General features: G+C 48.6%; 1 protein-coding gene across 10 annotated transcripts in view; it reads right to left on the reverse strand.

Moving 5' to 3' along the window:
* Positions 1-23,126, reverse strand: part of PTPRN2 (protein tyrosine phosphatase receptor type N2) — an 811,978-nt gene that overhangs the window by 465,522 nt on the left and 323,330 nt on the right. For all 10 annotated transcript variants that reach the window (XM_042927240.1, XM_042927243.1, XM_042927244.1 and 7 more), the window contains 3 exons: positions 7,690-7,872; positions 6,105-6,145; positions 3,141-3,535 (listed from right to left, as the gene is read on the reverse strand). In XM_042927240.1, the coding sequence (XP_042783174.1) occupies positions 3,141-3,535; positions 6,105-6,145; positions 7,690-7,872 (619 nt within the window). The remainder of the gene's footprint in view (positions 1-3,140; positions 3,536-6,104; positions 6,146-7,689; positions 7,873-23,126) is intronic.

Below are 23,126 nucleotides of genomic sequence, written 5' to 3' on the forward strand. Positions count from 1 at the left end.
AAACTCACCCTTGAGGGACAGGGACAGGAATCTTGACCTTTGTCCAGTCTCGAATGGTCCACCCAGGGAGTAAAGAGCGTGACAATGTAAACAGCAAAGGACGAGATGGAACCGTGCCCATCAGAAAATGCAGGAGACAGAGGAGAGCGAGGCTAAGCCCTGTACGCACGTCTGAATGGGAGGACACGGCAGTGAGCAGGGGAGACGTGTCATGGGTCACATTCTTCCTCCTTCTTATGGGACAATCAGGTATACAGACGTCTTTGTCTCTTAAGAATGGCATCAGATTCTTGTCAATTAATTGCTCATCTATTAAGCCTTAAGCTGAGATCTGGTGAAATCTTGCCCTAGAGAATCTCAAATTACCAATTAATCTGATAAGAGAGGCAGAAATCTCAATCTCTCGCTACAGAAGGGAGGGAGCATAAGCCCGTGGTGACAAACAGAAAGAACTATTGATATAAAGTTTTATCTGCACCATATATCTTCCATCCAATTGAGGCAGCAAAAGAAAAAGGGAAATGGGCCACGATAATGATTTTTCCTTTAACCCATGCTTGTAGCAGGTGAACGTTCAAGTCCGAAAGGTCTGGCCCAGGGAAGCGCTACAGAAAAACAAACTTCGAATGCAAAGAAAAAGCCGGCCCTGACAGTGGCTTCGTCTTCCACCGGAAAGTCAGAAAGCAAGAGGAAACGCTGACTGGAGAGGTCTCTCTTCTACAGGAACGCTGGCCTCGCACACACCACGGTCATTTCCCTCCAAGGGTCACCCTGAGGCAGAGAATGGTAGCAAGGATCGCCCTGCTCTAAAGGCACCGCCCTCTGCTGTTCATGGTGACACAAGGCTGCTGCTCAGAAGAGTCTTTCCGAGGATGACAGTCCCTTTCCCAGCCCCCTCGTGCTGCAGCTGAGACCCCGGACCCCAGACACGAGAGCAGCGGCCACTTTCCCTGCGAGCAACTTCATCTCATGCTGGGAACGTGCCCTTATTCTACCCAGTCCTGCCGGCAAGAAAGAAGGTCACAGCACAGCCGTGCAGGAACCCATGGTAATCACACACACACACACACACGCGCGCGCATGCGCGCACACGTGTGCACATGACATACACATGACACTCACATACACACAAATGAATACAGACAACACACATGTACACAAGTGTGCACACAACACACAGATACACACAGACGAATACGGACAATACACACATGTGCACGCATGCGCACATGACATACACACGACACAGATACACAGATGAATACAGACAACATGCACATACATATGTACGTGACATACACACGACAAATACAGACAGCATGCACACACATGTGCACACGACATACACATGACACACAGATACACACAGATGAATACAGACAACACACACACATGCACACATGTGCACAGGGCATACACACAACACACAGATGAATACGGACAACACGCATGCCCACACGTGCACGCGACATACACATGACACACACACACACAGATGAATACAGACCATACGCACACACGTGTGCACATGACATACACACGACACATAGATACACACAGATGAATACGGACAATACGCACACCCACATGTGCACATGACATATACATCACACACACAGACATACATAGATATACAGATGAATAGAGACAACACATATACACATACACACACACACACACCACATCAATGTTTCCCAAAGGAGGGAAAACACAGATTTGGACGGTCTAGAATAAGTAACTGTTGTCCAAACGGTTTGCTTCACAAAAGAACCGAGGAGGTGCCCTGCCTTTGTTGGAACAGCACAGAGCTGAGCCTCCAGCAGGGCGTCGTGTTCAAGTTCCCACCTGAGCTTCTCTGTAAGACGATTCTAAAGACCACGCTCACTGAGAGTTCGCGTTCTAGGACACGGAGCCTGACAACAGAGATGGGCACATGGAGCTCACCATCCAGGCAAAGAGGGCAGAAATGGGAGGCCGCGTCTCAATAAAAAAGTACTTGAAAAAACGAGTCGATACTCTGATGCAAACTTGAAGTGTCAGCTGCTGAGGACTTCTCTAAAAAACAAGTAAAAGCACCATCTACAGCTCGAAAGAGTCTTGGGTTTCAAGCTGGCTTTGATACATGGTCTGTGGTTTGCGCTCAAAATAAAGTATCTTCTGCCCAATCGTGTTAGACAACTATTGCTAACTGATGAAATTTGCTACCTACAGTATAGCAACTCCTGAGACAAGCTGGTGGAGTGAACTTAGTTGGGAGGTGTGGGCACAGAAAGAAGGCGTGCAGGACCAGAGTGAGAAACGGCACGGACCGTGAGCGGCCCTCCCACACTGCGTGTGACCGACGGCACGGACCGTGAGCGGCCCTCCCACACTGCGTGTGACCGACGGCACGGACCGTGAGCGGCCCCTCCCACACTGCGTGTGACCACTGAAACGCGGGCGACTTCTGAATTCATAATGAAGAAACGCCTGAACAGTGAACACTATAACGCAACAGCAAAATCATATGTGGGCAGGACTGCACACACATCTGCACACACGTGCACACACACCTGTGTGCACGTGGCCAGCCACATACTTCCATTACTTGAAGAAGACACAACGGTTTCACAAAGCACAGCATCAAAAGCCAGGGTCATTGGTGTGATGACCTGAAAATGGGGCGGCCCGTGTGTCACCCGCCGGGTACACACTGTGGGCACGGGGCCCCTCGATATGTGCGGGTCAGAAAGGGGAGAAGGAAGGGCACCCGTCCCTAAGGCCGTGTCTTCCCCTCTGAAGGAGGACTCATGCCCCAAGACCTGGACTACTTTTCTGGAGTCTCAATCGGCAAGGAGGCCGCACAAGCACAGGTGCGGGTCCCACCCGCTCCCCGGGGGCCGCTGCGTCCACGTGCCCCGTGGTCTGGGCTGCGGGTCGGAGGGCCGAAGGGCTCTGTTTTGTGGAGAACGGCCCCGAAGCTCAGGCCCCTGGGTCAGAACACCGGGTGACCGACAGGCTGGCTGCCGGCCGGCCTCCCGCCCCCGAGGCACCAGGAATGCCTCCTCCCGTGTCTCTGGGCAAAGACGGGCAGGGTGAGGGCACCCCCACTCCACCCACCCAATGAGCGCCGGGGGCGGAACACCAGGGCCTCTACTCACTCGGTCCCGGTCACAATGTAGCCGTGGTCCTCCTGGGAAGGCTTGACCTCCAGCCGCAGGCCTTCCGTGGGGCGTCCCTGGGCTCCCGCCGTGAGGTGGGCGTCTTCTTGCAAGGGCCGGGGAACCCAGGGCCGGGGAACCCAGGGCCGGAACTCGCCGAAGCCGCCCGTGCCGGGCTCTGCGGGAGGCGGCCTCTGCAGCCGCTCCTTGGAGTAGGTCTGACTCCTCACGTCCTCCACCCCGGCGCTCTCCTCCTCCCAAGCCGGGGGGGCCTCGGCGGCCTCTGATTTCTTTGCCTCCATTTTGAAGGGCTCCGAAAGAGGGGGTACGGCAGGAGAGAGTTGGGACCCAGGGTCCGGCAGGCGGTCCCCGAGTTCGAGGCTCAAACGACTGACCTGGCAGAAAGGAGGCTCCGTGAGATGAAGTTTAGGGGGACGGGCGGGTAGCCGCAGGCAGGGGAAGGAGCAGCTCTGTCACAGCTGCACTCAGACATCCGGTCAGCCAGGGCAGGACGAGGGCCGCGCACATCAGCATCACTCACGGGGAGTGAGTGCATCTGTCTCTGTCTCTCTGTCTCCGGTTCACTTTCTCCGTCTTGGTCTCTTTCTCTCTCTGTCTCTCTGTCTCTGTCTCTGTGTCTGTCTGTCTCTGTCTCTGGTTGTCTTTCTCGCTCTCTCACATACACATACACCTTCCTCAAGAATCTGACTTTATAAAGTCAGTGTAGGTGTTTGGCATCTGAAGTTTTAAAGAGAGCGCACGTGGATTCTGAGACCCCATCCTACCCCTCTGGAAACAGCGGGCCTCTGACCATGACATTACCATTTGCATCTACTGAGCTCTTACGATGCACAAAGGCTCTCTCTCAGACACCCGGTCTGCGTGAACCCCCCGAGTCCTCACGATGTCATGCTCGTCCCCATTTCACAGGGAAGTGGAGACACCAGGGCCAAGCGGTCACAGGGACACGTGATTGCATCCTCACACCCCCTGAGGGACCCTGGGTCGTCATATGCAAAGGCTTGCCCGTCCTGACCCCCGTTTCCTGGACAAGAGGGCCCTCAGAACCACTTAATTGACATCTCGCTAGATGAACATCATCTTACACACACAGGGCTGATTATAGGCCAGACACCGTGCTCAACGATCTGTGCACATTCGCTCATTTAATTGTCACCCCAGCCTGTGAGCACAGGCCTAGTTTTACCTCTAATCCGTAGGCTCCGAGGCCTACAGAGGTTAATAATTTGCCCAAGATCACTGAGGCACTGATTGCCAGATCCAGAATTTGAGTGCAGGGATGCCACCACCGGACCACACTGCCCTCTCAGACTCCGGCCTGCTTCCAAGGGAAGCGAATGGTCACTCCTGCTGCTGGGGCACACGAAGTGCACGCCCAGGGCACCTCCTCCTGCATACGAGAGCAAGAGACCCCTGCTCATTCCGCAAGGTATTTCCTTTTTCCGCATGAAATCACATCCCCGGGATTATACCGGATGGAAAAAGGAAAAGGGAATTTACTTTACACTTTCCATTCTCTTCTTAACTAAAAACCGTACATGATGTTTTTCCTTTTGTGTTTTGAAATATGTAAAGAAAATAGTATCTTGGTAAAAACATTTGCTCGAATCTGGATCCTGAATGGTGGCTGTACATAGCATTTCAGTTACTAAGTAGGATGGAACACTCTCCTCAGGCTTTTGAAGGAAAGAGAATTGGGTTTCTGCTTAAACTGTGTTCCGTGAGAAGAGGAAACAAAAGATATTAATAAATAAGAGCTCAGAAAATACAACACTCAATACCCATTTGGAAAAAAGTTGCTTGAAAACATACCCCAGGTAACAGAGAAATGAATCAAAATTCAACTTGTTTAGGATGGAAAGGTAGGGTATAAGGACCCTGGGGTCTTCACAGAGTCAACCTTGACTCAAGTGTGTGCCCTGGGGAGACCCAGCAGCCTTGGCTTTGGCCACACTCGGCCATCGCTGTAAAATTCCCTCCACTTCCTAAGTCAAGAAACACGTTCTTAGGCCCGCGTCTCCCTCCTCAACTGACACAGAACATCCCCCCATTTCTGATGGACATTTAAGAGGACTGTTGATGTTTTCTTCTGCTACTTGCTAACAGCATTGAACCAAAAACCACTGAAATAATCTGGAAAGAGAAGTGCAAACCAAAAATTTTTTTCCACTCTACCAAAAAACAGAACCACGTATCGTGTGTATCATCGTTCACACGCTGACCTTCTGCATCCTTAAGGCTTGTGCTAATGAGCAAAGGTTCTTAAGCAGGAACCCCTCGGTGAGTGGGGGTACCTGTGACTGAGCCCTGCTTCAGACTGCCTTCCCAACCAGCGCTGTCCAACAGGACCTCCGGCGACGATGGAAATGTTCCGTATCGCCACCATCCAATGCCCTCATTACGAAGCAACACTGGAATGTGGCTAGCACAAGTCGGGAAGCATGTTTTTTATTTCCTTAATTTTAATGAATTTAAATTCAGGGTTAAATAGCCGCCGTGTGGCTACTGGCTGCCACGTTAGACAGTGCAGTCCTAAACGGTCCAGAGCCTGTGAAGGTCCCTGCTACGTGGAGCTCGGGAGTCAGTGCACACAGGACAGTCACAAGGACATAAAGCAGGCGTTTGATGTAATCGGTCCAGGTAGGAAAATTCTAAGGAATGCTGATTTTCTTACTTGTATTAATTATATTTTTCATATTCCTACAATGGGTATTAGTACATAATCTGAAAGCAGATATTACTATGTATCAAAATATACACAATTTTGTATGCACTCTTTATATTTTTTCCCCTATTTGGGGATTATGAGAGTTTTTTCCATCCTTTTCTGAAAAAAACAAAAAAACCTTTCTATATCACATACGTTCCCAAACCACGAACAGAGATGACCAGCCCAGCTCTAGATCTGAGGTGAACCAAACACGCAGAGACGCTCCGTCTTACCTCTTCGTAAGCTCTCCCTCCACCGTCCGGCACTCTGTCATCTGTGGAAGACACAGCGTTATCAGAAGCCTTGTCAAGAATGTCATCGCAGGTGACGCCCACACCAAAGGACCACAGACAGTCCTTCACAGAAGATCGGGCATAATGATGTCGGCCTAACTTCTACTATCAAGCAAACTTTTTCTGTTTATAGTACAATATTAGCCTTCTATAAGCTTCATGGAAGAGGAGGGGGTTACCAGCTAAAACACAGACGTGAAGTCAGTAACAAATCGCATTACCAGCCTCACGGATCTGTGTGTCATCGTCAGAGTTAGCTCGCGGCAAGAAACCAGTGCCGGCAGCGGTTAATAGTCACAGAAAAGCAAAGTCAGGCGTCTACACCAAACCACCTCAAGTTAAGATGTCTTTACAGTTCATCACTTTTCGCCGATGGTGGTTTCTCTAAATACCCTACCGGCAGTGCCCGATGGTGCGTAACCCGAGAAGTCGTGAAGCCCAAATGCCCAGGCACCTTCTCTGCCCCTCCTCACCCTCAGAGAGGCAGCAGTCTTTTTATTCTTTGACTGCCTAACACACAGCCTCGTCCTGCTGGAGCTTGTGGTGTCCTGACTCCAGCTTCCGAGCATGACTTTGTCCCAGCCCACAGAGCAGAGACACATGCAACTTTTCACTTGTGTTTCTGGCACGGGTTTTGTGTGTGCCTGCTGTGTGCAGGGCACTGAATTAGACACTTTCATGTAGGTCCAGAGACTCTGAGAAGCAGTCAGGCACAGAGAAGGCCAGTCATCAGGGGAGACGAAACCTGACCTGCTCAGCCCTTAGCCCAAGGGTTCCAGCTGCCGTGTGCGTGCACGCGTGCATATGTGTGTGCATGCATGTGCATGCATGTACATGTGTGCACGCGTGTGTGCATCTATATGTACGCATGTGCATGTGTGTGCATATGTGCATGCGGGCGTGTGTGCATGTGCATGTGCACAGGTGTGCATGAGTGTACATGCGCACGTGTACGTGTGTGCACTGCATGCATGTGTGCACGTGCATGTGTGTGTGCATGTGTGTGCACACACGTGTGCGTGCGTGTATGTACACGTGTGTGCGTGCATGTGTGCCTATTGTGTGCGTGTGTGTGCACATGTGTGCATATGTGAGTGTGTGCACACATGTGCACACACCCTGGGAGGGTGGGGGGATCTCTGCTCTCTCTCTGGTGCAGCCTCACAGGGTGGCTCTGAGCCTCAAGCAGACATTCAAATGGAGCCTTTTCACTGTATTATTCAAATATTTGACTCCATTCACCCACACAATCCAAACAAAAACACTTTCTATCTGGCCTGTTTTTTTCTAACTCTGAACCTCAGCACAGAGAGCAACTTGCCTTTCAACATAATTACTCTGGTAGGCTCAGCCTGTTAAGAAAGCTTTTAGAGGCAAAAGTTCAAACGGAGAAAAATCGTTTCTACAAATCCACCTCTCCTCAGCAGAAGGAACGTGTAACCGCTTGGTGAGCCAGGCCTCTGCACAGCCCCATCCCGCCCCACAGCCCCACAAACCTGAGTGACCCTGGGGCCGGGAGCCTCACCTGGCACGCCTCCACCCTGCCGGCCAACGTCGGACTCTCTCGGCTTTCCCGTGGCTCCTTTCTCGGCACCTCGCGGCTCCCCTTCTGCCCCCACAGCTTGCATGGCGGAGGCAATCGCGCGGGCCACCTCGCCGAGGTCCGGCTGCTCTCCCAGGTCCTTCAGGAGACTCTGGATAAGTGTTTCTGGGGGGGGCACACACAAGAGCAAGCACAGGAGACACCAGGGAGGAGCGGTCAACACGGGAACGAAGGGATGAACAAGCGACCCCAAACGGCACGGCGGGCACCCAGCAGGTGCAGAGAGCAGTGGGACCCCAGGCGGAGCAGTGGAAGTTGTGTCGACGAAAGGCACAGTATCGGCCATTCCAAAACTCACTGCGTGGGCCTAGCAGCAGACCGGACGATGGGGAACAAGGGGTCAGTGAGTCCCGGGATGGAGAACAAGAACTATCATTCTCTGAAGAACAGAGTAAAACCTGAAAAAGACTGCGTGCAACCTCAGTGACCTGCAGAGCCACCTTAGGCACAACGGACCACAGCCAGAGAGCAAGAAGGAGACAGAGAGAGAATGGGACCCACAAGCCGAAGGGGAAGGGGAAAACCCTCGGCAATTCCCCCAAACTGGGGAAGAGCATTAAGTGTGAAAGCCAAGGCACCCAGCAGACCCCAGAACCAACCCGAGAGCGAGCCACGCAGGGGCATCTCCTGGGAGGGTCAAGGGCAAGACGGCTCCCAACGGCCCCCAGAGGCTGCGACGCGACGCAGACAGCGGCTGACTTGACGCAGACCAGGGCGCGAGACACACTGCGTGTCTGGTAAGAATGAGGCCTTCGCATATTTATAATTAGCTGTTTGATAACACACACAGGAATGACGTATTTGAAGTGTTAAAGAAAAAACTTCTGATTCAGAAGCCCACGTCCAGGGAAGATCTCCTTCCAGCATGAGGGTGACGGAAAGACGTGTCCGTATCATTCGAGGAGCCAAGCTAATCTGTCACCAGCAGACCTGCAGGACAGGAAACGCCGAGGGAATGACACCGGCTGGAAACACAGGCCTGTGAGAAGTGCTGGAGGCTAGCGGAAGGGCGGCCGGGTGGGCGCACGCGCACGACGGTCTTCCTCCTAACGCCTCTATTCCGGGAGGAAGCAGTCACGTCTAACGCAGGGTTTATAAAGCAGGTCGACGGGAGTACCTGCCACCAGAGGGTAACGGAACCGTGCTGTTGTAAGGTTACCACATACATCTTACATGAGGCATCCTGACAACCCTAAGCAGACGATTTTCAACAAAGCTGCCTTAATTCGAAGGCATTTCAATGGAGAAAGAGAAAATTTTTTCAGAAGATCAAACAAAAAACTCTGACCTAACACTTTTATCCAGAATATACATTTAAAAACACCTCTAACATCAACAATAATAATAAAAAGGGACGTTCCAATGAAAATAGGCAAAGGAACTGAACAGAAACTTCAGAAAAGAAAATATACAAGTGGCCAGTAAGCACATGGAAAAGTGCTCAGCACCATTACTAATCACTGAAAGGCTAATTAAAGCCACGGTCAGCATATTTCGTGCCTGCTAATATGACTCAATTTTAAAAGACTGAGAACAAATTTTGCAGAGGAAATGTAGCAGCAGGAACTTTTGTACATCCCTGGTAGGAGTAAAGCTTTAGAGCTCCCAGGAAGCCCCTGTGGCAGTTTCTTATAACAGAATATGCCCCTTCCATATACCTAGAAAATGTGCTCAAAAACCTATGTCCATGGAAGAGGCGTATAAGATTGTGTTTAGCAGCCTTATCCGTAATAGCTATACAAAAAAAAAAAAAAAAAAAAAAAAAAAATCCAAAAATCCATCAACGGGAGAATGGACGAACTATCTGTCATTATCTGCACAAGCAGCAATGAACTATGGTCACGTACAAACATCCAGACGGATCCAAAGGGGATTATGTTGAGTGAAAGAAGCCAGACACTGAAGAACACACATGATTCTTTCAGTAGGAGGTGATTCCAGGACCGGGTGGGTCCTATGCAGGGGACAGGGTGTTGGGACAGACCGGGCGCAGGAAGACACTCCCTGGGACGATGGGGATGTCTAATGGCACACTGGTTACGTGTGCACACACGTGTCAACACACTCATTCATACGCTCGGCATCCATACACTTCATGATACGTAAATCTCACTCCGTAACCGTAACGTTTGATGGAGTCCTGTTTCTGACGTGGGGGCAGGCGGCTGGCTTTTTTCCTGAGTATTTAATGCTGGTTAAATGTGTCACTGGTTCCTAAGTGAAGGTTCATGTAAGATGATTATTCTCATGACTTTGCTCCCTAAGAACAGTGACCTAGTGAGAGTTCACACTTCCCATGGCTTCCTTCAGGCGATCCTCTGAACTAAGTTGGGGGGGCATCATTCCCCGCTTCTTACAAATTAAGAAATTTAGGCTTTTTGTATTTTTTAACATTTCCATCTTTGGGAACTAAACTAGAGTTGCACACTTAATTCCCTGTGGCACTTTCCCTCTCTTGTCCGCCAACAGGCATGAGAAGTTCTCAGCGCTCATGATTCAGCAGGGCCCCTGCCCTCACACCAACACAGAAGCCAAGCGTCTGCTCTGAAAAGGCACTTGCAGAAAAAAGAAGGTCCACGGTGACCCACGTTTGCCAAATCCACTCCAGCAGCCTTTCCTTTCATCACGGTGACAATGAGAAACAATCCTGACAGAAACCGCGGCATGAAAACACCACAGTCACTCGCCACATGCAGACCCGACCACTCGTGCAACACAGGGGTAGACGGATGCGGGGCCCACGGCGTTGAGGGACCGGCAGGCACAGCGCTGGCCCAGGAGGAGGAAAGAGCGCAGGGGCCTCACCCACAGAGGCAGGCAGGAGCACAGCGCCAGGCCGTGTCTGCTTCCTGCGTGGACCCGTTAGCACAGGCAACTGCCCAGCGTCGGCCGTGAACCCCACTGCTGGCAGCACTGGATTCCTGTCCACTTTCTCAAGCCTCACAATTCTGGAATCTGCAGGGGTTTCCCCTTTCTTGGTGATAGGTGTAGCTGAGACTTTGGTTTCTAAGAACACATTTAAAATTCTCACCGGTCACTACGTGGCCCCTATGGTGCTCCGCCCCCGGGGCTGCCCAGCCAGATTCGCATGAAGAGAAGTTGACCCCTTTCTGGGGGGTTGGGGGGGGAGCGTGCACTCTGCCGCTTAGGAGAAAGAGTGCTACGTGCGTCCAAACATTGCTTCAGGGAGCTGAGAGCGGATGAGGCTGCACACACAGATCCGGCCCACGCGGGTATGGACTCCTCTCCCCACGGGCACTCCCAGGGTGTGGTCGGGGCAAGCCTCTTACTCTCACTCTCGCTGGTGCTCAGCTCCCTTCTGTGTAAAATGGGAACAAGTGAGCCAGGCCTGAGAAGCACTTCCCTGGGGCAGCACCACGAGTGACAACTCTAAGTATGACCATGATGAGGCGCTGATGGTCGCGAGTCATGTAGCCCTCCGCTGCTTTTCATCCCTCACGACCCATCGTGAACACAGAGGCTGGGGTGTCCGTGCTGAGCTCCGGCTACAGGTCAGCGTCTTCGCAAGCAAGAGGCAGAGAACACGCCGTGTGTGCCCCAGAACGCTTACTTGTGCCAAGTGATGCTGCCTCCCAGTTGGTTCAACATTCAATGTAAGATTGCGCTTTGTGAGACGGTTCTTTGCCAAAGTATTCATGTGCATTTAAAGACGTGTGAAACTCAGTTATTAAAGTCAGACCCCAGGCTCCACCCATCTACTCTCTCACCAGCTCCTCCACCCGACCAACCCACTCACCCATCCACCCACCCATCCACCCATCCACCCACCCATCCACTCTCCCACCCACCCACCCACCCACACATCCATCCACCCACACATCCACTCACCCACCCTCCCACCCTCTCATCCCCCCACCCATACACGCATCCCCCACCCACCTCTCACCCCCCCACCCACATATGCACCCACCCACCCATCCACCCACCAACCCACTCACGCATCCACCAACCCACCCATCCAATCTCCCACTCACCCATCCACCCACCCACCCACTCTCCCACCCACACATCCACCCACCTATCCAGTCTCCCACCCACCCATCCACTCTCCCACCCATCCACCCATCCACCCACCAACCCACCCACCCATCCACCCACCAACCCATCCAATCTCCCACCCACTTATCCACCCACCCACTCACCCATCCACCCATCCATTCACCTATTCACTAACTGGTACCGGGCACTCCTTGTGTTGAGAACCTAGGAGTACGAGTCACCATGAGGAAGGATAGAGAATTAAAGGCATGGTTTGCTTCAGAGCTACAATAGGATTCACACTCACACAGCCAGAGAGACTTGATGACTGGACAGTATTAAGCAAACTCAACATATGGGACAGACCAACTGCGGAGACCCTGCAAGAACATCAAATGACAGCACAACCCAAAAACTGATTCCATTTTCCTCCTAAAACAGACAAGTATTTGAGCTCACACGCTCCCCAAACTGTCAGTTATTACCCCATCTGCAGGCAAATGTCTTTCCTGAAATTCAACCAAACAACCTCCAAACTTCAAATCTACTTGTAAATTACCTCCTACATTTTACCCTCAGAAATTAACAATGAAATTGACAAACTTAGATCTAACAAACATCACTATAAAACTTTTATTTAAACTATAAGAATATAAAACTTAGTTTTTACTAAAAAAGTTTTAAAAATTCTTATTAATTTCTAATGAAGGTAACCCAATTAATTTACTCATTTTTAAAAAAGATAAACCCAATTTATATCTTTTGAGAAAAAAATCTTACTGTATAAATTTTGGGGTCTGAGTTACCCTGAGCAAAACTTTTTCATCAAAAACGTCAAGAATATATTTTAAGGAGAAAATCAGTAAAAAACATGAAAAAATAACCTAAGCTAAAAAGTAAGCACAAGTCTTTGTCTTTGCTGTTTATTAGGCCTGTGGCAGCATAAACACACCCACTCTAAGTGGTCTGTCTGCGGGGCTGCCGCGATGGCATAAAAGGGGCGAAAGGGTAGGCACCTAAAAGTAGGAGCCAGGCTGCGGGCGGCCGAGGCCCGTCACAGTGCTCTGCTGCTCCCTGTGCATAAGGCCCCTGGGTGCACACCACGACGCCCCCGACATCCGTCGAGGCAAGAAACGGATCGATACATGTGTGAGAAATTTTTAACAAGCGTTGAATCAAAAATGTGTCTCTGGTGAATGCAAACTTCACCAGGAAATCCACTGGACAAAAACGTTCCATTCCCAAGCACCTTGGCCCACCAAGGGCTTGCCCCGGTCTCTCACACCACCCTCGTCTCGCAGAGCCAAGGTGCGTGTGCTAACAGGGCTCCAACCACGGAATCCCTGCCCCACCCCGCTCTGCATCCAACAGCAGCAGGCAGAGGACGTCTCTTACCTCCCCTGTGACAACATTTCAGACCAAGTTAAGCCCCTGAGCCAAGGCTTCCTGTCTACCTGGGCAGAACGTTTCCTCTCAGGGCCCCACTGTCTCCGGCCACTGTCCAATTCCAGACGGAGGAGCACAACCCGACGGGGTTACCGTGCTGGACGTGCAGTGTAAAGCAATACAAGAACTACCACGGTGATTATTCCGACCCTGGTTTACAGCAACCTGGCCTCGCACAACTGGCCTCGCACAAAGCTGTGAAGCAGGCTAGATTCTCACGTAGATTCTCCAACGTTGTGTGTGGCAACGTTTGCATCCCTCACTCCCTCGTGCCGTCTTCTGTGTCTGAGTCCACGGTCTGGTCCTGTCCCCACATGTCCGAACGCCCCCTCCCTTGTGTCCCTACACACCCCCACCCGGCTTGCTCCTCAGGCAGCGTCTCTGTTGCCCATAGTGCGGGTGACTCATTCTAGGTCTCATTAAGGTGACTGATAATCCGTGAGTGATTTGTGCCTCCCAGAGACATTCACATTTAAACAGGAGAGTTCAAGAGATGGGATATTCCTTCCTCTCCTCTTTCCTCCCTCCCTCCTCTCTTCCATTCTTTCCTTCCTTCCATAAATGTTTATTGCACATTTTCTATGCCCAGCGACTTCCCAGGTGCGGGAATAAAGCAGTTAACAAAGCCCTGGCTTTCATGAAACATTCATCCATACCGGAAGAGAAAGAAAATAAGCAATTGAAAATATAAATACATAGAATGTCTGGTACTGATAAGGGCTGTGGAAAAACGAATCCGGGGTACGGAAGATGGGGGAGGTGGGAAGGCAGTAATTCCCACTTGAAGGGTTTACTGTGAAAACAAAATAAAGCGTGTAGATTGTCTACCACATTTCTAATAATCAATACAGTGAACGTGAAATTGTGCTCCTCTGCTAATAATCCGTCCCAACGTTTAAGAACTCAGAGAAACTCGTATTGTGCCATACCTCTTCTTTCTGTCGCTTCCTTCAGTCTAGCCTCATTATCTGGAAAAGAACAGGAATGGATGACCGCATGATAAAACTCCTTATCTTTAAGATAAAGACCAGAGATCAGGAGAGACTTTCCATGGATCTCTTAGAATGACTGTAATAAGAAATATCCACCTTCAAAATGGAATAATACAATATAATTCCAAACATTGTCCCTCTCATCTAAAAAAGAAACTTTTCAGGTTTCATTAGTGAAAAATAACTTTAAAAAAACCCTTAGGTATGCAATGGTAGATTCGAGTGGCTGAGCAGCTTATGATGAGAACGATTAACACATATCAGAAATCATCTCCCATGCCACTACTGTAAACCACACTGACTTATCTCAAAGGCACCCACTGTCAGTCATGTGAAGATGAACAGAAATCAAGAAATCCTTTTTTAAAAGTCCAGCTAGCCCTGGTGGATTGAAAAGGGACCATGGCACAGAGCACAATCAAATACCACGCGCATCAAAGTGGAACATTCTTTTGTTCCATCAACTGCACCATATAATTCCAAGACCCGGCCAGCTTATAATGACATTTTAAGTAGCTTTCAATGCTCCAAGTGGGCTCTAGCAGAGCAATTACACAAATGTCAGGACATCAAATATGTAAGGCCTGGAGTAGGAGATCAAGTCACATGCACAACTGCTGCAAGCCTGACCTACTGAAATTATATGTCTTAATAGGGTCCCCCAGACAAAATGTTATAAGCTTTAGAGAATAAGCAATTTTGTGCAGATAACCTCACTACAAAACTGCTTTAATGAAGATGTGATTCATGTATAACAGCTTTTGCTCTTAAATGCCTTTAGCACCATGCATATATGGAAAGGATACAATTTAGCCATGTGTAAACACACTTCATCATCATCTCCACCACAATCATTACCTTTGTCATCACCATCATCACTATCACCATCACTATCAATCATCACCATCACCATCATCCATCACCACCACCACCATCACCACAATCATCACTATCAATCATCACCATCATCACCACCAGGATGATCATCCATCACCACCATCACCATCATCATCATCATCATCACTGTCACCATCATCATCACCCAGTCTCTCTATTACATGTAACACTGAGACAAAGAACCAAAAAAAAATAATAAAATTAGGTTTGGCATTAATTGTGCCACTTCAGTTGGTGATGGGGGTGGCAGTCAGATTGCTTTCTAAAGGATGTTTCATTGAAATTCACATTAACATGAGTCTGCACACTCAGAATGTTAACTGACTTATGATAAGAGGAGGCGGCCTAGACGTATTCAGGTTAGAAATGTGGCAGGGAGATGGCATTATATGTGAGGGTCAGCAGGCGACAGGGAGAATGCACTTGTTCTGTGTTGTTCGAGGAGGTCTTCCTGGTGGAAGGTGGCAGGAACAAATGGTTGCAGTAAGTCCTCTCTAGGTGCTCTACCCACTCTCCATGTAAGAGAGGCAAATTTCAACTCAATATTCTGTGTAAAGAACTTTCCAGAAAATGCTTCTGGCTTCTCATGTAATGGACCTCACAGGAAAGTAATGAACTCATAGGTACTTAAGGGAAGGCTGACAGTTCATCTGCCAGAGATGCTATTGAAGATACTTCTCATGTGAGGGCAGATTGTGTGACCCCCCAGGTTCCTTTCGAATCTGAACAGTGACTCTTTGCTGGCACAGAAGTTGAGGGAAGCTGTTTCCCAGCCGAGGAGGAAGGCACGGGATGGGGCCATGCAGAGTCAGGGTCCCTGTTCATACACAGCTGCTCTTCCTGTACATCTGAGCAACCCAACCAGGTGTGTTCACTTCAGGGATGCTGGACAGGCAGGGTGGAGTCAGAAGCCAAAACAAGAGGAGCCATCTTCCTGCTGTGTAAGCCACAGAGCAACACCCAGAGATTCCTCTGCCCTGCTCTTGCTTCTCCCCCCACCCCCCACCCCCAGGAGAAAGCAGACTGTTTGCTGGCCACACAACATGGTGATAGGCTAACATAAAGGTTTCAGGCATCTTATACCAAATGTGGGACTAAGTTTAACTGAGATGAGGACTACTTTGATAACACAGGTACCTTCTTCCATAGGTTCTAGAAGATGTTCATAAACCCCAGGGAAGGGCATGAAGCCAGGGCACAGCAATTTATCAATAGTTCCTCATGGGGCAGACTCTGAGAGGCAGCCTCTTTACTCCAGTAATTAAATGGTCAATTTGGTCCTGGTTGTTGTTGTTGTTGTTGTTGTTATGTTTATTTATTTGCGTTGAGAGAGAGAGAAAATGTGCATGAGCAAGAAGCTCAAACCCATGAACTTGAGATCATGACCTGAGCTGAAATCAAGAGTCAGACACAACCAACTGAGCCACCCATATGCCCCTTGGTCCTGTTTTTTTTTTTTTTTTTTAACCAAAAGTATTTAGAGCAACACTGGCCTTCACTCAAATGTGAATGTATTTTTTCAAAAATGAAAAAGGCAGCAAGTGCTTCCTTTCAAGTGAAAATGACCCTAAATTGTGGGCATATATTCTCCAGGGCAATAGAAGCACTTGAATCTGGTTTTTCCACTATTACAATTGATCACTGTCACCATGAAAGTAAAAGTTCTGGTTCAGTGCCCTCCTGAGGTTGAGGGATACAGGGTATACTTTTGCCCTGTATAAGTTTCCAGGCTGGGACTCCCACCATCAACAAAATGGGGAAATAGACAACACAGCCGGCGATTACATGGTCTTAGCAATCACGGAAAGTTCAAACAGGAAGAGGCCCCAAAACATACGTATCCAACACTCTTATCTTGAATGAGGGAAGAGAATAAGAAAGACTATCTGATTGGTTGGTGCTCAGCAGGTGTTCTGTAAAAATGAGCAAATTCATGAGTAAACTTGCTAAGAGTCATAGAGTTAGGAAATTGCACAGCCAATAGTTAAGGAAAGTGTTTCAGACTTCCACCCCTATAAACATTCCATATCAACACAATAGAATCCATTTTAGTACAGATTTGGGGGGCAGGGGATGAGAACACTCATTACCTTGGCCATTCAACCTATAATACAGTAAGACATCTGAATAGAAAAAATAACAAGGTATGTTGGGAAGAAGCTGGGCATAAGAAATGCCCAGAATAAAAGTAAGCAGAGCGATAATAGTAACTAAATTCTCCTAATTCCTAGTCTGGGCTCCCCAGGGTGTGGAATCAAGATAATAAAGAAAGAATTCCAACAGATTGGCTAGAGGCTTTGTTTCCTCTTTGGTTTGGTTTTGAGCATCATCAGTGAGCAAGAATTAGATTGGCAGCTTCTACCAGTGGGCACACTGCATATTATTTGTCACTGGCTCTAGTTAACTATTTAGAAAACTGTAAATGATTCATCCCCTAAGGTGGTTTCCATAATTTAGTTGTCATCATTGAGACTTGAATGGAAAGAATGACTTCAGCCAAAATACTCACAAGATCTATATGAATAAAGCTACAAAATTCTGATGAGAGAAATCAGAGAACTAAATAACTGGAGAGATATTCCACGTTCATGGATAGGAAAACTCAATATTGCCAAGATGTCAGTTCTTCCCAACGTGATCTATAATTCAATGCAATCCCAATCAAAAGCCCAGCAATTTATTTTGTGGATATTGGCAAACTGATTCTAAATGTATATGGAGAAGGAAGAGACCCAAAACAGCTAACCCAATATTGAAGGAGGAAGAAAAAGGTTGGTGGTCTGACACTACTTGAAAGAAAGACAGTATAGTACTGGTGAAAGAATAGACATATAGATCTGGAAAGCCCCAAAACATACCCAAATAAGAATAGTCAACTGATCTTTGCAAAGGAGCAAAGGCAATACAGCGGCACAAGACGGTCTTTGCAGCAAATGTTGCTGGATCAACTGGACGCCCACATGCAAAAAGGTAAATCTAGACACAGACCCTCGCCTTTCATAAAAATTAACTCAAAATGTGTTACAAGCCTGACTGTACACCACAAACATATAAAACTCCTAGATCCGGCAATCACACTCCTTGGAATTCACCCAAAGGAGCTGAACACGCATGCCCACACAAACAACCGCACGTGTGTTTGTATTACAGCAGCTTTAGTCATAACTGCCAAAACTTGGAAGCAACCAAGCCCGTCAGTAGGTGATGGATAAATTAAGCTTTTGTCCATTCATACACTGGAATGTTATTCAGTGCTAAAAACAAACGAGCTGTCAAGCCATGAAGATACATGGGAGAACCTTAAATGCATATTACTAAATTAAAGAAGCCAATGTAAAAAAACAAAAACAAAAACAAAATCACACTGTGTGATTTCAACACTGAGACATTCTGGAAAAGGCAAAACAATGGAGACAGTAAAAATTTCAGTGGTTGGAGGATTGGGAGGGAGATGGGTGCACAGGGGAAGCACAGAGGACTTTCAGGGCAGTGACTACTCTGTATGATCCTATAATGGTGGACACAAGCCACTGTACATTTGTCCAAACCTGCAGAACGTAAAACACCAAGAGCGAACCCTAACTAAACCCTAAACTATGGTGATAATGATGTGTCCATACAGGTTCCCCAGTTGTAACAAATTTAACACTCCAGTTGGGGATCTTTTTTATGGGGAAGGCTGTGCACATGTGAGGGCAGGACGTACATGGGAAATCTCTGTACCTTCCCTTTAATTTTGCTGTGAACCTAAAGCTTCTAAAAAATAGTCTCTTAAAAAAAAGGAAAAAGAGTGACTTTAGGCTTTGTTAAAACTCAGTGACTATTGAGGCTGGGAAAACTCTAATCAGGGTTCTGTGGTCTGAAAAGATTTATGCATGAGGATGTTAATGGTGCTATTATGTGAAGAGCAAAGATCAACAAACTATATATAATTTAGGAGACTTGCAGTTGACCCTGGAACAACGCAGCTCGGAGCTGTGCGCATCCACTTACACATGGACTTTTTGTAGTACAGAGTACTATGAACATATCTTGTAACATTTCCTTTTTTCCAGCTTACGTTATTGCAAGAATACACATAAGACACAGAATATGTGTTAATGAATTGTTTGTATTATCAGTAAGGCTTCCAGTCAACAGTAGGCTATTAGTAGTTAAGGTTTTGGGGAGTCGGAAGTTAAGTGCATATATTCAACTACACAGAGGGTTGACACCTCTAATTCCCACGCTGTTCAAGAGTCAACTGTATAGAGACATAGAACTGATTTAAATGTATTGTGGTACCTACATACCGTGATGGTTAGATGATTATGCCTCTACTTAAAAACACAGCTGTATGGGTACGTGCATGGGTCATTGGTTTTGGATGGGATATCTGAAGGACACACACACACAGAGTGGTAGCCTACTTCTGGGCATACGGCAATCACAGCAACAACATTCACAACAGCCAAAAGATAGAAGCAACCCAAGCGTCCGTTGATGGATTGACAAAATATGGTGTTACCCATACAGTGGAATATCATTCCGCCTTGAAAAGGAGGGAAATCCTGACACCCGCCGCAGCATGGACAAACCTGGAGTACATGATGCTCAGTGAGACAAGCCAGTCACAGAAGGACCACTGCCCTGTGATTTCACTTCTATGAGGTCCCGTGAGCCATCAGGTCCATAGAGACAGAGAGCAGAGGATGGGCACTGGGTGCTGGGGAGGGGAGTGGAGTTAGTGCCTAATGGGGACAGAGTCTCAGTTTGAGAAGAGGACAATGTCCTGGAGATGGTGGTGGGGACAGCTGCACAACAGCATGTATGTCCTTAACGCCACTGAGCTGTGCACTTAAAATGGTTAAGATGGTCAGTTTTAGGTCATGTGTATTTTACCACAATTTCTAAAAACTTTAATGTAAAAAGTGGGCATGGAACTATATGTTACATAAGAGTGAGTGGAATTCACAGGGCTTGCTTGAGACTAATCCCAGGCTGGAGGAAGAACTAACCCGGTGAACACATTAAAGGGACGGCGACACCCCGCTCCCCTTGCTCAGAGGGGGACTGCGACACACACACGGCCGCAGAGGAAGGCACGCCGAGCCTGTGGCGCTCACCCGGGAGGTAAGTTGAAGTGACTTTTGTCTACTTCTTTCTGCACACCTATCGCCCAAGTTTTTCAGAGTGGCCATTTGTCATTTTACAACTGGTAAACAGCACAAGTAATCATTTACAAATTGATCCCCACTCAAACTGATCTGGAAATTCCGGAAGAGCATCGACGGAGGAGTGCACACACGGGCGGCAGCCGGAGCGCTCCACCTTACACCGGAGAGGCCGCATTCGGTGCAGCTCGAATCCACACATGGCACACGGTTTGCCGCCTGTCCCCCATCACCCCATTTCACACAGCTCTTTCTTGCGAGTTGGCACTGCTTTAAAGCTTTTTTAAAAAAGATAGGGTGTAAATGATAAATAAATGAAGAGAGAGGTGTCTTTTCTATGATAAGCTTTTACCAAATGAACATCTGCCGTACACATTGAGTCAGTAACTCAATTTATTGAGCACTTCTCTGGGGGCGGGTACGGGTGGGTCTTCCTGTGGCTGCATGTGAGACGGTGTCACAAGCGGGATTCGATCATGCCGCAGAAGGACAGAGCCTTCTCGGCGTCACATGGGAGCTCCTTGCCCTTCGCGTGACCACAGGGTCGCCCTTCCAGGTAGCAGCCCTCAGGGCGTCTGGGATAGCCAGCTGTCCAGGCTGACCATCCTGAGGGCACGGCAGCCCTCCACCCCTCCCTTCCCACTCTCTTGCTGTCACTTCCAAGGTGCAGCTGGGTTGGTGCAGAGGACTGCGCCTAGGGATTCTGTGCTCACGGCACACTGAATCCACCTGTACATTCCACAGGGACCGCAGGCGGGTGGCCAAATGGTAGGGGCGGTTTTTCAGGCAGTGACGTGAAATGGCCCACCCGGGTGTCTGCTGTTATCGAACGCCAATTAAATCCCAGTGCACAGAGTCCAAGAGTTATTTTCAGGAAGCCCCTGGACTGCAAATTTAGAGGAAAGTCGGCCTTTTCTTTTCTCGTTCTTTTTCATTAAATATGTAAGAAGAGAAATCTTTACCCGTCCTACACCGGCTGACACCCTGCCCCTCAGTGACCTTTTCCACTCTGCCCCCTCTAGAGGCCAGGAACATACTTTTGTACACACTAAGCAGAAAAAGCTGAACTTGGGAGCTGAATGCTTGCTTGAACTGGAGTCCGGGAGCAATTAGCCAGAGTGACAAAGCAAATTGTGTTTAAATCTAAATGTTCTACGATTGCCTCTTCTGAGCTCCAACTTCGTCTTAAGTGATCTGACAGTGGGGGTGAGTGCCATCATTTATACTTTTGAGCTGCAGCTTCTCATCAGGAAAATGAGGTTGAAAATAATACCGCCTTATAACGGTGACATGAAAATCAAATGAGGCCATTTGTGTGGAAGAATCCACTGGTTCATTCACTCAGCAGACACTTTGCCAGGCACACGCTGGGTGCTGGGTGCTGGGATGGGGACAGTGACAAGGAGGCCGTGTGTCATCTTCCTAAGCTGATGGTTTGGGCGGGGGGACAAACATTTGTCAAACAGTCGCACAAACATGTACTTGCAGACTGTGAGATGTGCTCGGGTGAAGGCACAAGGTTCCAGGAGCCTCTCCTCTGCGGTGGGGTAGCAGCTCATCTTGCTGAGAGATCGAACACTTCAAAGAGCCAAGCTGAAGTCTGCCAGGGAGGCTGAGTGGCCCCAGCTGCTGATGCTAACACAAGACACAGCAAGACAGTGTCCCCCTCACAGAAAAGCACCCTGTCACCACCTCTGAAGCCTCGTTGCTGAACAGTTAACACCACGGTCAGACCTCTGGGCTGGGCTAGCTCCTACACTGCAGGCTTACAGAAAGTACAGAGCACAGGAAACAGGAACCAGGGACATGCTATCATCAGGATGCACCAGCAAAATCCAGAATGTGAAAACCCCACGAGACAAGCAAAGAAGAAGAGAGAGAACCCTTGTGAGATCTAAAGGGGCTGAACAGACAGACCCACCAAGGCAATGGCTCTTCTTTTGAACTTCAAAAAAACCAACTGTAAAGAAAATTTATGACGACTGAGAAATGTGAGCGCCGATTAGATCACAACACTAAGACATTACTATTAATTTTAATGTGTGATAAAACTATTGTGGTTAGGTTTATACAAGAGTTCTCATCTGCCAGCAATACAATGATGAAACCACTTGATAATGGGGAGGTGGTGGGGGCGTAGAAGTGGCAGGAAAGGCCAGGAGCTGCCTTTTGCTGAAGCCCAGTGATGCCATGCCCAGGGTTCATTTAACAATACCCTATTTATTTTGTGATTGACATTTTACATGTCTCCTTTTAAAGCATAAAGTGCAGCTGGGAAGACAGTATACATGAAGGGATGGCCAACATCGCAAGTTAGCACAGAAAAAAACTGCCAATGAAATTATGCAGTTAATAACGGTCATTGGAGAATGGAGATCAAAGAGGATTTCCCCAAAGACCTGTGCCTCAGGGCACGTCAAGAAGAATGGGAAGGTACCAAGTGACGGGGAGACAGAGGCTCCTGAACACTAGCAGACACGTGGAGCCGGTCGTATTCCGTGAGCACACCTGGCTCTCTAGTGCATTGAAGTCTCTTTCGTAGAGGCTTCCCATTGCCAATAGCTAGGACAGAAGTAGTTGATAAAAGGGATTGTTTTAAGTTGTGGGAGATGGGAAAGGAGACAGAGAAGGAAGGGGTGGTTACATAAGCTGGGGCAGCCAGCAGAAGACGGGAAGGGGGCGGTCAGCACCATGGAGAGGGCCCAGAAGTCCCAGCAGAGGCCACTGCTTGGCCACCACCCAGTGGCTGGGGGTGACTTTCTGCAGTGTGCTCATAGTAGAGGTGCCGGGTGACACTGAGCCGGGGAAGATGGGAAAGGCAATGACAAGTGAAGGCCAAATTGGCAGCTGAAGGCCACTGGCAGAGTCTAGG

This window comes from Panthera leo, chromosome A2, assembly GCF_018350215.1.
Source record: "Panthera leo isolate Ple1 chromosome A2, P.leo_Ple1_pat1.1, whole genome shotgun sequence".
Classification (NCBI taxonomy): domain Eukaryota; kingdom Metazoa; phylum Chordata; class Mammalia; order Carnivora; family Felidae; genus Panthera; species Panthera leo.